Source organism: Macaca mulatta, chromosome 4 (assembly GCF_049350105.2).
Source record: "Macaca mulatta isolate MMU2019108-1 chromosome 4, T2T-MMU8v2.0, whole genome shotgun sequence".
NCBI lineage: Eukaryota > Metazoa > Chordata > Mammalia > Primates > Cercopithecidae > Macaca > Macaca mulatta.
The window spans coordinates 167,451,749-167,466,136 of record NC_133409.1 but is presented as its reverse complement, the minus strand read 5'-3'; the positions used below and the strand labels follow the sequence as shown (position 1 = coordinate 167,466,136).

General features: G+C 35.2%; 1 protein-coding gene across 2 annotated transcripts in view; it reads right to left on the bottom strand.

Moving 5' to 3' along the window:
* Window positions 1-14,388, bottom strand: part of DTNBP1 (dystrobrevin binding protein 1) — a 150,817-nt gene that overhangs the window by 131,070 nt on the left and 5,359 nt on the right. For both annotated transcript variants that reach the window (XM_015135592.3, XM_015135593.3), the window contains exons 2-3: window positions 8,723-8,776; window positions 7,953-8,003 (exon numbers count right to left, since the gene is read on the bottom strand). In XM_015135592.3, coding sequence (XP_014991078.1) covers window positions 7,953-8,003; window positions 8,723-8,776 — 105 coding nt within the window. The remainder of the gene's footprint in view (window positions 1-7,952; window positions 8,004-8,722; window positions 8,777-14,388) is intronic.

Here is a 14,388-nt window from a genome sequence, read left to right as displayed (position 1 = left end):
TGAGAGAGAAGAAAAAGTAAGTAACTTGGAAAACATATTTGAGGGAATAATCCAGGAAAATTTCCCCAATCTTGATAGAGAAGTTGAGATCTAGAATTAAGAAATTCAGAGACTCCTGTGAGATATCACATAAGATGACATCCCCAAGACATATAGTCATCAGACTAAGGTCAACATGAAAGCAAAAATCATAAAGAAAGCTAGACAAAAGGGCCATATTACCTATAGAGGAAAACCCATCAGGCTAACAGTGGACTTCTCAGCTGAAGCTTTACACTCAGAAGAGACTGGGGGCCTATTTTTAGCCTCCTTAAAAAAAAAAATTGCCAGCCAAGAATTTTATATCCTGTTCATCTAAGCTTCATAAATAAAGAAGAAATGAAATCTTTCCCAGACAAGCAAACACAAAGGGAATTTATCACCATCAGACTGGACCTACAGGAAATGCTCAACGGAGTTCTAAACATGGAAATGAAAGAATGATATCTGCTACCATAAAAGCACACATAAGTACAAAGCTCAGACCCTACAAAGCAATCACACAATCAAGATTACAAAGCAACTAGCTAACAACACTATTAAAGGAACAAAACTTCACATATCAATATTAACCTTGAAAGGAAACAGCCTAAATCCCCCACTTAAAAGATACATAGTGGCAAGTTGGATTAAAAAAACAAGATCCAACCTCTGCTACCTTCAAGACACTTATCTCACATGTAATGACACCCATAGGCTCAGAATAAAGGGATGGAAAATGGAAATGGAAAACAAAAAAGAGCAGAGGTTGCTACTCTTGTATCAGATAAAAACAACTTTAAACCAAGAACAGTAAAAAAAAAAAAAAGAAGGGTACAACATAATGATAAAGAGCTCGATTCAATATGAAGATATCGTATCCTAAATACATATGTACCCAACATCGCAGGATCCAGATTTATAAACTACTACTAGAACCTAAAAAAAGAGATAGCCATACAACAACAGTGGGGGACTTCAACACCCTACCAGCAGCACTAGACAGATCACGGCACAAAACTAACAAAGATTTGGACATAAATTAGACTGTCAACCTAATGGACCTAATGGACATCTACAGAATACTCCACCCAACTATAATATATACATTCTTCTCATCTGTGCATTGAACAGTCTGTAAAATTGACCACATGCTCAACCATAAGCAGGTCCCAATAAATTCAAAACACTCAAAATCATATCAAGCATCTTATCAGACCACAGTGGAATAAAATCAAAATAAATACCAAGAGGAACCCTAAGAACCACACAAATACATGGAAACTAAACAACCGGCTCCTGAATGACTTCTGGGTAAACAATGAAATTAAGGCAGAGATCAAAAAAATTAATTGAATCAAATGAAAATAAACACACAACATACCAAAACCTCTGAGATACAGCAAAAGCAGTATTAAGAAGAAAATTTACAGTGCTCAATGCCTACACCAAAACACACAAAGATCTCAAATTAACAACCTAACACCACACTTAAAAGAACTAGAAAGACAAGAATTAAACCCAAAGCTAGCAGAAGAAATAATTATGATCAGAGCAGAACTAAATGAAATAGAGACCAAAAAACCATACAAAGTATCAACAACACAAAAAGTTGATTATTTGAAAAGATAAACAAGATTGACAGACTGCTGGCTAGATTAACCAAGAAAAAAAGGAAAGAGATTCAAATAAGCACTATCAGAAATGACAAAAATGACATAACTGACACCACAGAAAGACAAAAGATGAGAGACTACCAATAACATCTCTATGTGCACAAATTAGAAGACCTAGAGGAAACAGATTAATTCCAGAAACACATCACCTTCCAGAATGAACCAGAAAGAAATTGAAATTCTGAACAGACCAATAACAAGTTACAAAATTCAATCAGTAATAATAAAAAAAAAATCTACCAACCAAAAAAAGCCCTAGATCAGATGGATTTACAGCTAAATTCCACCAGATATGCAAAGAACTGGTACCGATCTTAGTGAAACTATTCCAAAAAAACAGAAGAGTGGGGATTTCTCCTTCACCTCATTCTATGCAACTAGTATTATTCTGATTCTAAAACCTAGCAATGAGGAAGGAAAACTACAGGTCAACATCCCTGATAAACACAGACACAGAAATCCTCAACAAAATGCTATCAAACCAAATCCAACAGCACATCCAAGAGACAGTTCACCATGATCAAGTGGGTTTTATCCCTGGGATGCAAGGATAGTTCGACAAACACAAATCAATAAATGTGATTTACCACATAAACAGAGTTAAAAGCAAAAATAACATGATCTCAATAGACACAGAAAAGGCATTTGATAAAATTCAAAATCCCTTCATAATGAAAATCCTCAACAAACAAGGCATCGAAGGAACATACCTGAAAATAATAAGAACCATATATGACAAACCCACAGCCAACATAATACTGAACAGGCAATAGTTGAAAGCATTCCCCCTAAGAACTGGAACAAGACAAGGATGTCCACTCCCACCACTCCTATTCAACATAATACTGGAAGTCCTAGCTGGAGCAATCAAGCATGAGAAAGAAATATAAGGTATCTAAATAGGAAAAGACGAAGACAAATTAATTATCTGTTTGCTGACAACATGACTACATATCGAGAAAACCCTAAAGAATCCTCCAAAAGACTCACAGACCTGATAAATAACTTCAGTAACTTTTCAGCATACAAAAGCAATGTACAAAAATCCATAGCATCAACTCATTTGAGAAACTAAAAAATAAAAATTAAAAAATAAATAAAAATAAAATCACAGCATTTTTACACACCAACAACATTCAATCTGAGAACCAGATCAAGAACTCAATCTCATTTACAACAGATATATACACACACACACACACATATACATATACAATACCTAGTATATATAACCAAGGAAGTGAAAGATCTCTACAAAGAGAACTGTAAGACACTGATGAAAGAAATCATAGATGATACAAATGGAAAAACATTCCATGCTCATGGATTAGAAGAATCGATATCATTAAAATGACCACATTACCCAAAGCAATCTACAGATTCAATGCAATTCCCATCAAATTACCAATGTCATTTTCCACAAAATCAGAAATAAAAAATCTAAAATTCATATGGAACCAAAAAAAGAGCCTGAATAGCCAAAGCAAACCAAAGCAAAAAGAGCAAACTTAGAAGCATCACATTACCTGACTTCAAACCATACTACAAGGCTATAGTAACCAAAACATCATAGTACTAGTATAAAAATAGACACGCAGATCAATGGAACAGGACAGAGAACCCAGAAATAAAGTCACACAGCTACAACTAACTGATCTTCAACAACGTCAACAAAAATAAACAATGGGGAAAGGACATCCTAGTCAATAAATGGCGCAAGGAAAACTGGCTAGCCATTTATGGATAAACTAAACTGGACCCCTACCTCTTACCATTTACAAAATTAGCTCAAGATTAAAGACTTACGTGCAAGACCTCAAAGTATAAAAACTCTAGAAGAAAACCCAGAAAAAAACCCTTCTGGGCATTGGCCTCAGCAAAGAATTTATGACTAAGACCTCAAAAACAACTGCGACAAAAATTGACAAATGGGACTTAAACTAAATAGCTTCTGCACAGCAAAAGAAACAACACAATAAACAGACAACCTACAGAATGAGAGAAAGTATTTGCAAACTATGCATCCAACAAAAGATTAATATCCAGAATCTATAAGGAACTTAAAACAAATGAACAAGAAAAAACCCCATTAAAAAGTGAGCAAAGGATATGAATAGACTCTTCTCAAATGAAGACATACGAGCAGCCAACAAAGATGAAAAAAATGCTCAACATCACTAATAATCAGAGCAATGCAAATTAAAACCACAATGAGATACACACAATCTCATGCCAGTCAGAGGTGAAAAATGATACAGGAACAAAATGATAACATCAATACCGTTACCATTTATATCTACCAGTGGTAGATATAAAACAGAAAGGAACCAATAAGAAATTCTGGAGATTAAAAGTCTAATAACTGAAATGAATAATTCACTGGAGGAGTTCCAAAGCACATTTGAGGAGAAGAAAGAATCAACATGATTGAAGATAAAACAATTTAAATTATCAAAATTAACAAATGCTTACCTAGATTGACTAAGAAAAAAAAAGATTCAAGTTACTAAAACTATAATGAAGTGGGACTATTACTACGAATCTTACAGAAATAAAAAGGATTATAAGAGAGTGCTATGAACAATGTATGCTAACAAACTGGATAACCTAGCTGAAGTGGACAAATTCCCACAAGCACAAAACATACCAAGACTGAATCCTGAAGAAATGGGAAATTTAATTAGTAATAAAAAACCTTAAGATGAAAAAACCTGGACTTGATTGCTTCACTGGTGAATTCTACCAAACATTTAAAAAAGAACCAACATCAACCATTCTGAAATTCTTTTAAAAAAGAAAATGAAGAGGAAGGAATAAATCCTAACTCATTCTATAAGCCAGCATTACTCTGATACCAAAGCCAAAGGTATACAAGAAAAGGAAACTACAGACCAATACTCCTTAAGAATACTAACGCAAAAATCCTCAACAAAATACTGGCAAACTAAATTCTGCAGCATGTTAAAAACATTATACACAATTTCCAAGTGGAATTTATTCCTGGAATGCAAGAATGGCTCAAAATATGAAAATCTGTCAATGTAATAATATACCAGATTGGTAGAACGAAAGGAAAAAAACACATGGTCATCCTAATTCAAGCAGAAAAATTATTTTAAAAAATTCAACATCCTTTCATGATAAAAACATTAAAACTAGAAGTAGAAGGGAACAATATCAACATAATAAAAATTCATAGTTGACATTATACTCAATGTTGAAGGACTGAAAGCTTTTCCTGTAAGATCAGGATCAAGAGAAGGAACAAGACAAGGATGCCTGCTCTTTCCACTTCGACTCAACACAGTACTGGACGGTCTAGCCAGAGCAATTAGGCAAGGAAAAGAAATAAAAGGCATTCAAATTGGAATGAATGAAGTAAAATGATCTCTATTCATAAATGATGTGATCTTATATGCAGAAAACCCTGAAAGTTCCACACAAAAAACTATCAGGATAAAGGAACTCAGCAAAGTACGATACTAAATCAACACACAAGTCAGTTGTTTCTATGTACTACCAATAAATAATTCAAAAAAGCAATTAAGAAAACAATTTCATATGTGATAGCAACAAAAAAAAATACTTGGGAATTAACAAAGATGATGAAAGACTCACACAATGAAAACTACAAAACAATATTGAAAGAAATTAAAGAATACATCACTAAATAGAAAAAGCACTCCATGTTAATGGATTGGAATACTTAACACTGTTATCTGTAATAAGCAAAATGACCACAGATTCAATTTAATCCCAATCGAAATCCCAATGACGTTCTTTGCAAACAACAGAAAATACATCTTAAAATTCATATGAAATCTCAAATGACCTTCAACAGCCAAAACAATCTTGACAAGAAAAACTCTTAGAAGAAAACACAGGGGAAAATCCTCACACTCATTAGAGTAGCTATAATAAAAAACAAGAAAATAGCGAGCATTGGTGAGGATAGGAAGAAATTAGAACCTTTATACAATACTGATGGGAAAGTAAAATGATACAGTCACTATGGAAAACAGTATGGTGTTTCCAGAAAGAATAAAACACAGAATTACCATATGATCCAATAATTCTACAGCTGGGTATATACCCAAAGGAACTGAAAGCAAGGTGCCAAAAAGATACTTGTCACTCGTGTTCCTAGCAGCATTATTTAGAACAGCCAAAAAGTGGAAGCAACTCAAGTGTCCATCAACAGATGAATAAACAAAATATGGTACGTACTTACAACAGAACATTCAGCTTTTCAAAGAAAGAAAATTTTGACACATGCTACAACATAAACTTTGAAAATATTATGGTAAATGAAATAAGCTGGTCACACACAAAAGTACTTTATATGATGTTCCTAGAATAGTCAAATTCACAGAGAAAGAAAATAGAATGATGGTTGCCTGGGATGGAGAGGAGGGAGTAGAAATGAGAGTTGTCGGTTAATAGGTACAGAGTTTCCATTTTGCAAGACGGAAAGAGTTTTTGGGATTGGATGCACAACCATGTGAATGTACTCAGCACTACTCAATTTAAGAATGGTTAAGACAAATTTTATGTTATGTATACTGCATTTTTAAAATTAATAGGATTTAAATATTTGCTATTTAAAATGGTCTTTCCCACATTCAATTTTTGTTCCAACAGGAAAAGACTGTTTCAGTGCAATGTACGGACCCATTATTGAAACCCTCCTATAGATGTAAATTTCCCACATTGACTCCCAAAATGCAACGCCATCCCCAAAAAAATACCACACAAAAAATCGATAGCTCTAACATAAATTTCTCAGTAAAATGAAGCTATTTCAACTAAGTTTCTAGAGAGAAAATAAAGATAAAATGTAAATAGTAAACAATATGTTACTGATTAATTTGTACTACACTGCCTTTCATGTTCATTTCTGTTCTTCACGCAACAAAACAAAGGAAGAAAATATCATATTAAGTACTTTTCACTTCAGAGAAGGAAAATCTCTAGATTTAGCAACCATAAAAAGAAACCCAATGAAGAACCAGAAAGGAGAAAGGAAAATGTAGGTATTAGAGATTGTGTCATAACAAATACAGATAAGGAAAAGCAGTACACCCTCTCCCACACACATCTTTACCACACACATCCGTCAAATGGCACATTAGTAAGCACAGAACTATGTATAACGACATACTTTAACCATATACTGTATTTATTTATTTAGTTAGTTATTTAGTTATTGAGATGGAGTTTCGCTCTTGTTGCCCAGGCTGGAGAATAATGGCACGATCTCAGCTCACCGCAACCTCTGCCGAGATGACGCCATGGCACTCCAGTGATTCTCCTGCCTCAGAAGAGATTCTCCTGCCTCAGCCCCCTGAGTAGCTAGGATTACAGGCACGCACCACCAGGCCCAGCTAATTTTTGTATCTTTAGTAAGAGACAGGGTTTCACTATGTTGGCCAGGCTGGTCTCAAACTCCTGACCTCAAGTGATCTGCCTGCCTCAACTTCCCAAAGCGCTGGGATTACAGGCATGAGCAACTGTGACCTCATTGTAGTTTTGATTTGCATTTCCCTGAAGACTAGCAACGTTGAGCATCTTTCCATGTGCTTATTGGTCATTTGCATATCTTCTTTTGAGAAATGTCTATTCAAATTTTTGTCTATTTCTTCATGGGGTTATTTGTCTTTTTATTGTTAAGTTACCAAAGTTCTTTATATATTCTGGATACAGGTCGTTCCTCATATATATGATCTGCAAATATTTTCTCACATTCTATGTTTTGTCACTTCACTATCTTGATGGCGTTGATGCACAAAAGTACTTAATTTTGACCAAGTCCATTGTGTCTAATTTTTATCTTCTTTGTGCTTTTGATGTTATATCTAAAAAGACCACATATTTTAATATTAACCTCCACGTCAATGAAAGAATGGACTGGAAAAAGAAATGACATTAAGAATCAAAGTGAAAAAACAAAATTATCAGGGCCTCAAATCCAGAATCATTTTTCTTGTAACAAAGAAGCGATACATATTATCAACAAACATAGTAAAGTATTGACTTGTAAATACCATACTGATCTGTCTGCTCAAAGTTTGAATGGACTTTGTACTAATGAGTGAAAAGTGAAAGCTTTCAAGGAAAATAATACACAAATAATTTCCAATCACTGCATTAAGGTAAAATTTAGCTATTTTAAGGTTTTTAACCTATAAAAGTAAAAGATACTTTTGGTCAGTAAAACAGTCAGAAGTATAACCTTCCTCTACAAATGAAAACACTTACCTGCTAAGTAATTCTAATCCAGCAGAGTACTTTGGCAAAAATGGAACAGTCCTGCCCAAAAGAAACACTTATTAAAACTGTTCTTGATTTAGCCAACTGAAAAAAAAAAAAGGTACATACAAGAATTTTGACATTGTCAATTGTAATATATTTTAAAATCACTAATGACAATTATTAAACTTTTAGAGAAATGTGTTTTATTTCAGAGTTAATGTACTGTAACACACTATCAACCATCATTTTGCCCCAGAGATTGTCTTCAGCATACAATACAATAAATGATTTAATATAATGTTGGATAAGAACAAATACATAAGATCAAAGTTCATCTCTAGGCTGAAAATGAAATCTGGTCACACGCTTTACTTTATTTAAAAAATGGACAAACAGCACAATCCTGGTGTTTTCATATAAAACAGGTAACACAGCTAAAGAGGCTCATTTGCCAAGTAGTATTTCATTATTAATTTGCTTTACAATAATTCAGGACTTTTAATTTTGCTCTTACACAAATTAAAAATGACTAATTTTCATCAAATAATAATCACTGATTGTCAGAGTAAAACAATTATACTTTATCATTTTTTCAACCATTTCACAATTTTACTGGAAAATTTTCCATTACAAAATTTAGAAAGAACCAATAAATTATTTTGTAGTCAGATGCACTCAACAAATCTAAGGTTCATTAATATAATTACACAATTACGAACACAACCAAACGTATGAAATTTAAGTCACAGTAACTTAAAATCTTAGCACAAGCTTACCTGGGTTTGCTTTTCACTTTTGCTTCTCTTGACTTGTCACTTAAAGTCTTCAGCCTATAATTCAATATAAAATGTAATATTTTTACAAGTCAAGAGATGATGATGATGATTATTATTATTATTATTATTAGAGACAAGGTCTCACTCTGTTGCCCAGGCTGGAGTGCAGTGACATGTACATGACTCACTGCAGCCTCAACCTCCTGGGCCCAAGTGATCCTCCCACCTCATCCTCCTGAGTAGCTGGGACTATAGTCACCTGCCACCACGTCTGGGTAATTTCTTTTTTTATTTAGTGGAGATAGAGTCTTGCTATGTTGCCCAAGCTGGTCTCAAACCTCTTGCCTCAAATGATCCTCCTGCCTCAGCCTCTCAAAATGCTGGGATTACAGGCATGAGCCACCTCACCCAGCCCAGAGATTTTTCAACCACAAATTTTCACACGTTAAAATTTTAGGTCAGATAAGCTACTTTTTTTTTTTTTTTAAGCAAGAATTAAGTACCTCAAAAGACAACAAATATTTGAGTGTTTACTATATGTTAGATACCACAAATGGAAAATCTGTAGCATATATATATATATATTTTTTAAGAGATGGTCTCACTCTGTTGCCCAGGCTAGAGTATAGCAGTGCGATTATAGCTTACTATAACCTCAAACTTTTGGGCTCAAGTAATCCTCCCACCTCAGCCTCCTGGGTAACAAGGACTACAGGTATGTGCCACCATGCCCAGCTATTTGTTTCACTTTTATTTTGGTCTCACTATGGTGCCCAGTCTGTTCTCTTAACTCCTGTCCTCAAGTGATCTTCCCACCTCAGCCCCCACAAAGAGCTGGGATTACAGGTGTGCACTACCACGCCAGGCCTTATTTTCATATTCTTACTTACCTCAAGTCCCTTTTTTAGAAACAAAGATTCCTAAATGTGATCAGACCACAGAAACATAATTTATCTGGCATCTTTAGAAACAGTAATGTTCCACATAGGAGAAATCGATAGGTAACAAAGATATCTAAGCAGCACACTTCATTAAGTAGATGCTACCCAGGCATTCAAATCTCTTTAAGCGCCCACAGTATTTGAAATTTTAGTGGAGAAAAAGCTTTTTAAAATATATCACAAACTTCTTTCATTAAAGAGGATTTGGCATATCTCGTTTAACATTTTGGGATAACTCAGGATCAATATTAAGAACATCATTGACTACATTTTGCAGCAAAACAGTACTCTCCCCTGATACTTCTGAGCTAGAAATGCATCTTCGTCTATTAAGCTGAAACCAATCTATGGTAGCTTTGTGTCTGTTTGGGCTCTTATGTTTACCTTTCCTAAATTTTCTTTCTCTACCATTGGCCACCTGGCTGTCAGCTCTCACTCACTGCTTCTGCTAGCTATTTAACTCTAGCAGTCTCCTCCCCTCTACTTGCTGCTTTTAAATTATTGCACTGGAAAACAGATAAATGGGCTAGAGCTGCATATATAGAATTAACAGGCTCTTTTAAATGTAAAATATGATGTTCATAAACTATACAATTTATTTTCACTTCACTGGTCCAGTTTTACTTTATTTTGGCTGTGGGCTCTGTAACAGATAACTGAGGTTGCCAATAAGTGAGAGCTATAGTATGTGGTAATATGTAATGAGATATCATGTACACATTCTTCTCAATCACTTCAACAAATATTCATTTGTAAATAGAAACTGAAAATATAGGCCATAGTACTACTGCTAGCCCCTATAGGTGTTCCTTCCTCCAGACACTTTACTACCATCAGCCAGAAACTGTCCTAATATACAAGTTGACTCTTGCACGAATAACTCAGCTCAATAACAGTGTACAACCTGCACAACTAAGCATGCTGGTTCTGAAACAGGATTCCATCTTTTCTGTCTATAATGTCTGATTAAGCACCATATGCAGACTTCTGATAAAGTGCATTTTTTTAAACCAAAAACTAGAATGCCAATGTCATACAAAGAGTTTCATATTACTCTATGATCTTTTTCAAAAAATAAAATATTGACAAGATCAATTCCTCTGCAACATTCAAAAGATTAAACAATCTCTTTAATACAAAAGTAATTTGCATATCTCTCTAGATAAGTCTAGGATATTATGTAAAAGTCTAACATAAATTTCTAAGCTTATCTTGGAAACCAGTAAATCTGGTTTAAATCAAGATTAAGCAAAAGCTAAGGAAAACAATTTTTATGGCCATGCTCTACTATTTGCACTATAAAATTTGATCAAAATACTTAGAACATCTCAGGCAAAATTATCCTAGTTATATACAGCAGTACATCATACTCAAAATGATTCTCGCATTATTTTTAGTGATTCAGGACAATTCTATACAGTTGAGGGTGAAAGGGAATTCCTAAGATCCTCTTTGGACTACTCTAATTATATGATCTAGCAAATCTCTAAGTTGGTATTTCAACTATTTATTTCTAAAACAAACTTTTAATTTCTTAATTGTAATATGCCAAGTTTGGGATTCTCTTCTCTGTCCCCCCATCTCCTCCCCACCACCCACAAAAAGAAAAGACTAGTTTGAAATGAAAGGGGAAAAAGGAGTGTTACAGGAAACAGAAAGTAAAATTGTTGGAAGATTCAATAAAAGCTTTCCCATGTGGTTCTTTAACAGTCATGTTTTAAAAATTGGTCTTTAACCAAATTTAATGTGTGAAACTTATCTGATCTGGATTTGAACAAACCAACTGTAAAAAGTCATTTCTAAGAAGAAAACATCTGATTATGGACTGCATAATCGATAATATAAAAGAATTCGTGTTAATTTTATTAGCTATGATATCGGCATTGCATTTATGTAATGTGTTTCTTTTAGTGATGCAAGCTGACATATCACAGGTATAGTAGGCAAGTCTGACATTTACATTACAAATAAAGCGAGAGACAAGGCAAACATGGGAATATCTGAAAATTATTGAATCTGAGTTACCGATATATGTGGTTCATTGTGTTATTCTATGTGTCTGTGTGTGCTTGAAACTTTGTAAAAAACAATTTTTTTTGAGACAGGGTCTTGCTGCGTCACCTAGACTGGAGTGCAATGGAGCAATCATAGCTCACTGCAGTCTCAAGCTCCTGGCCTCAAGCGATCCTCCCACCTTAGCCTCTCGAATAGCTGGGACTACAGGCTCACACCACCACACTCAGCTAGCTTTTAAAAATCCTTTGTAGAGACAGGGGTCTATGTTGCCCAGGCTGGTCTTGAACTCTTGGGCTCAAGCTATCCTCCCACCTCAGCCTCCCCAAGTGCTGGGATTAGAAGCATGAACCACCATACCCAGCCAAAAAACATTTTTAATAACAAAAACAATCTTTTAGGTATTCATCTTTTCTCACTACATCTTCTCCAAATAAATTGCCAATGTGCCAAAATGCAGAAAAGAAGCTGTTGAAGAAAACAAAGTAGCCGTAGGAAAGCTGGAAATAGTCATCTTTTTCCCTGCTAAAAAACAAACAAAGTAAAAAACAAAGTAGCTATAGGAAAGTAAAACAAAGTTAAAAAAAAAAAAAAAAGTAAAAAAAAAAAAGCAGCTATAGGAAAGTTGAAAATAGTCATCTTTTTGCCTGCTAAACTTTCTTGTTTCCAACTATTGAGATGAAAAATATGAAAGATCAGATATACTTAAGAAAGTAACAAAAAACCAAAAAGGTATTTTCTGAAATAACATCCTCAAAACGCAGAATTCACCTGAAATTAGCCCACTATTTTTATTTTGGGCTAACTCCAGTTTCTCCGGAGAACTTATTCTGTCCTGGAAACAACCCACTCATAAAGTCTGTTTAATGTCCTACAATATCATGACATGCTGTGAAGGGAATATCGATCCGGGGGAATATTCCAGTTTCCTCAAATGTAAAATGGTAGTATTATATTCAACCATAAAGATGTGCCAAAATAATTCAACAACATTCCAAATGTGACGTTGGTGGCATTCTGGAAACTATAGAGCTAACTTCAAATGAAAGTTATAATAAAGGTGATCCCCATCAAGAAAGTTGAGAAACCAGTGTACTACATTACTGGGCTAAGGTGAAATAAAGTAGAGGTTCCCAATGTGCCTACAAAAGGCTTGCCCAGCCCTATTCTTGGTCTTCTCCCAAGTACCATACACCCACGAACACATAACTGCTGTGTGAGCATATTAATATAGAGACTAAGTGAGCCATCTGACAATTATTTTCTACTGACAACTTTCAAGTTCAAAGCACTAAACCTCAAATTCGTCATAATGTTCAATAATTTTATTTTTAGATCTCTCCAACAACTTCACCTTAATTTGACACCAGCATATTTATGTCTTTGATCTTTGTAGAAAATACTAAAATGGAGGCTTCTTACTGAAAAAGGGGGGTGATTCACAAAACTGCTTAGACAAAAAGTGTAAAAAGATGTAGATAAGCCTGGGCAACATGGTAAAATCCTGTCTCTACCAAATATACACAAATTAGCCAGGCGTGGTGGTGTATGCCTGTAGTCCCAGCTACTTGGAAGGCTGAGGTGGGAGGATTGCTTGAACCCAGGAGGTTGAGGCTGCAGTGAGCCACGAGCATACCACAGCACTCCAGCCTGGGTGACAGAGTGAGACCCTGTCTCGGAGCAAAAAAGAAATGAAAAAGATGTACATAAACAGAATGATGCATTGAGTACTACAACGGCTGATGAGATCTGCCGGTGACCCAACAGGGTGGGGAACCTGCACGACGCTTCATTTATTTGTACCTCAATTTCCAACTGTCTACATCATTGGCTATTAGGAAAGGTAAGGACGATTGCTTTAAAGCACCACAGAAATATATGAATTAGCATATTTTGTCATAAGGCACATCCAATCTATTACATTTTCACATCAGTGTTCATCAATTTTTTCTCTCTCTTAAGCAAGATCGGGGAAAAGACAAAGCCTCAATCACACTTAAAGCTGTAAATGACCTAAGGTCCAAAGCCTAAGAAATTCACACAAAAGCTGCTCAGACTCAGGAAAGAAAGATGAATTTAAACTATCTTCATCCTAATGCCTTTATCCTAAATTCCAAATACATGGCTTCAAGTTCTCACCTCTCACCTGAGCGCATCTGAAATTTCCAACTGCTTCTCAGCTGTCAAGCACTTAGCTCACCACAAATTCACCGTTAACTGTTCCTTCTCTCTCAAACCTATTCTTAAATTCTTTAATGTTGGCATATGATACCATTTATCTAAGATACCTCCAAATTCACATTCTCAATTTCTGCACCTTTTTCATCTCCCACTGCTGTCTAATCCGACCAGTGCCTAACACATCCATTCCCTCCTTTAAACTTCTATCAGCACTGGCTTACCCTCTCACCTGGACCTTCATTACAGCCTCCTAAATAATCTCCCTCTACCCCATCCCCAATCTTCCCATCACACGGCCTCTCACGTTAATCTCCCTCTACCCCATCCCCAATCTTCCTATCACAAGGCCTCTCACGTTATTCTTCCAGAAATACAGAAATATTTTTCCAGAACTACAGGTAGGCCATCTTCTCCTCAGCCTGATTTTTAGCCACAGAACTTACGGCCTTCTAGATATTCTAGACCTTCTGCTACTAGAACGAGAGTAAGGATCTTCCTTGCTATCTGGTTTGTTCTCTGCTATATCCCCAG